The 2,512-nt window shown below is 39.3% G+C and overlaps 1 protein-coding gene across 1 annotated transcript in view; it reads right to left on the bottom strand.

Moving 5' to 3' along the window:
- LOC109846974 (transcription factor MYB78-like) overlaps positions 1-173 on the bottom strand; it is a 1,310-nt gene extending 1,137 nt beyond the window's left edge. Inside the window, exon 1 of the mRNA XM_020416216.1 lies at positions 74-173. Coding sequence (XP_020271805.1) covers positions 74-173 — 100 coding nt within the window. The remainder of the gene's footprint in view (positions 1-73) is intronic.

The raw sequence follows: 2,512 nt of genomic DNA, 5'->3' as shown, positions 1-2,512 counted from the left end.
GAATTCCATCGGCCTTCGCCATGGCAAGTGATGTAGTTGTAGAGGACGAGGTCCTCCTCTTTGGTCCACGGACCTCGACGCAACTCCATATCCTCATCGCTCTGTGGTGAAGTACTTGAAGACATATATGCACCTCCATGGACATCAAATCCTGCTCCTCCCATAAACTCCATTCCGTACGTGTATGTTTGAAGAAAACAAACAGGAGCGAGAGCGAGAGCGAGAGAGAGGTGGGGGGGATTGAGATTTTGATTGGATTTGTGTGGAAGAGAGGTTGGGGGTTTTTATATAGAAGGCACGAGAAAAAGAGACACGTGATGGATAGAATAAGCCGCAATTGGGGAGTTTATTGTAGTTTATAAAAGTGATGGTGGGGTGTTCTTTAATCAATTAAGGTTTTTTTAACTAATTAATTAGAACAGCGTTAGAAGGGATTTGAATTTTGACTTCTCCACTCAAAAGAGCTTCTCATTTCCTTAAGTCTTCTTATTATATGCTTCCGTGTTTTGTCACTCACGTGGACGGTTGGACCTCTCTCTCTCTCTCTGAAAAAATTTTGAAAACAGTTTTTAAAGAAATTAACTAGCAAAATCAACATTCTCCCATAAAAATGAGCAAACTCGATCCTTTTTTATCTCAGCTAATTAAGCTGAAGACGGTCGATTTTGCTGGAGATGTTTTTTTTAACTATACGAGAGTACTAGTCCCGTGTAGTTAGGACATGCAAATCCACGATTAGTCATGCTAACCAAATAGACGGGACTAGTAGTCCTATCCATTTCATGGGAAAGGGGCCAAGTCTCTGCTTAAAACTCGGGACTAGCAGTTTCGAGTTTTAAGCAGAGACTCTGGTTGTTTTCCAAGAAATGAACGGGACTAGTCCATTTCCTGGGCACAAAATCAAAGTGCACGGGACTGCTAGTCCCATGCATTTCCTGTGCACTACGTTGTGCAAGTTTTTTGTGCAACGTCCATGTTAATTTCCTGTAAAAACATTGCAACAATATCCATTTTGTGTATTTCCTGTACAAATCTGAAAAGCAACTCATATCGATACATATTGTAATAAATCTAACAAATTCACACCACAAATCACACCACAAACTCATTTACAAATCCAAAAACCATCTCACATCGATATAAATACATAATATACCCATTCCCATCACACTACACAAATAGCATACCAAAATAGGTTTGTAATGTATATAACAATAATGATTAGTTTACATACATCCAAGAACTCTTATCCTCCTCCTTTGTCTTCGTCCTCCTCCATCCCGAGCTTGGACGAGTTTATTATCTGGTTGTGTTTGTGGTTGTGACAATCTAGCTTCACCATCAACATGTTGGGAAGGTCCGGCTTCATCGTCGTTTATGTGTCGTCCTTGGCTTAGTCATGGTTGACGATCTAGCTTCACCGGTATACGATATCGAGATTGTTCTGTTGCATGACCTCTCATCCATCACGAAGATCTTCGTGAGTTCGGCTTAAGGCTTGGTGAAGCCTCCGTACTATCGACTGATATATCGATATATGTTGTTGTTCTTAGGGATATGTACCCGCGAGAGATAGTTCAAAAAATCCAAAATAGGAAAATTACTTTAAAATTCAAATTACAAAAATCTAAATTTGAAATTTAATTCTATATTACCTGGTCGGCGAGGTCGCGAGATCTGTGGTGGCGGGGTCGTGAGATCTCAAGAATGGTCATGGACTAATTGAGGTAAGGAAAGAGGGGAGGGGGGGTCACTGGGGCTGAAGTACTTAAATATACCAAATAGACAGGACTACTAGTCCCGTCCTTTTGATTGGCATGGTTAATCGTGGATTAGCAGGCCCTAGCTACCCAGTACTAGTAGTCCTGTGTAGTTAAAAAAACACTGACAACAAAATCGATTGTCTTCATCGTAGCTGGGATAAAAATGATCGATTTAATTTGTTCATTTTATGAGAGAATGTCAATTTTGCTCATTAATTTCTTAATAGGGTTGTTTTCAAAAATTTGTCCCTCTCTTGCGAGTACTTGGGCTGATGGGAAACTTGGACCCTCTTTGGTTTTTCTTTAATTAGTATTAGTGGAGCTACTAAGTCTATAAGCTATTTGGGATCGTTTGCCGCATTCCTCTGAGGACTAGATCTATAGTAGCCAGGGATGGTAGGCTTAACTCCATTGAAAAAAATTGACCCAAAAAAAAGTCATAAGGTATATGAATGAAAATTGACAATGGCTTCTTGTGTCATCGGTGGCATTTTAGCCATCTGAGGTGTCTTAATTAGAACTGTGCATACATTTACTCATAAGCTAGCTTATGATTTGGCAACCAAAATAGCAATTGGTAACATATAGCTAACTATAATTAAGACTCTACTTGCTGTGAAATACGGAATTAATCGAACAAAGAGAAAATTCCTGACGAACTTGTTTAATTTCAAAAGTGATTTATGTGGAGTATTGATGTTAGAATCTATGGCAAAAGCCTTGGCTTCCAAATATAAGAATGAAGACAA

This window comes from Asparagus officinalis, chromosome 7 (genome assembly GCF_001876935.1).
Source record: "Asparagus officinalis chromosome 7, Aspof.V1, whole genome shotgun sequence".
NCBI lineage: Eukaryota > Viridiplantae > Streptophyta > Magnoliopsida > Asparagales > Asparagaceae > Asparagus > Asparagus officinalis.
The sequence above is the reverse complement of the archived record's forward strand: the minus strand, read 5'-3'. Positions and strand labels throughout refer to the sequence as shown.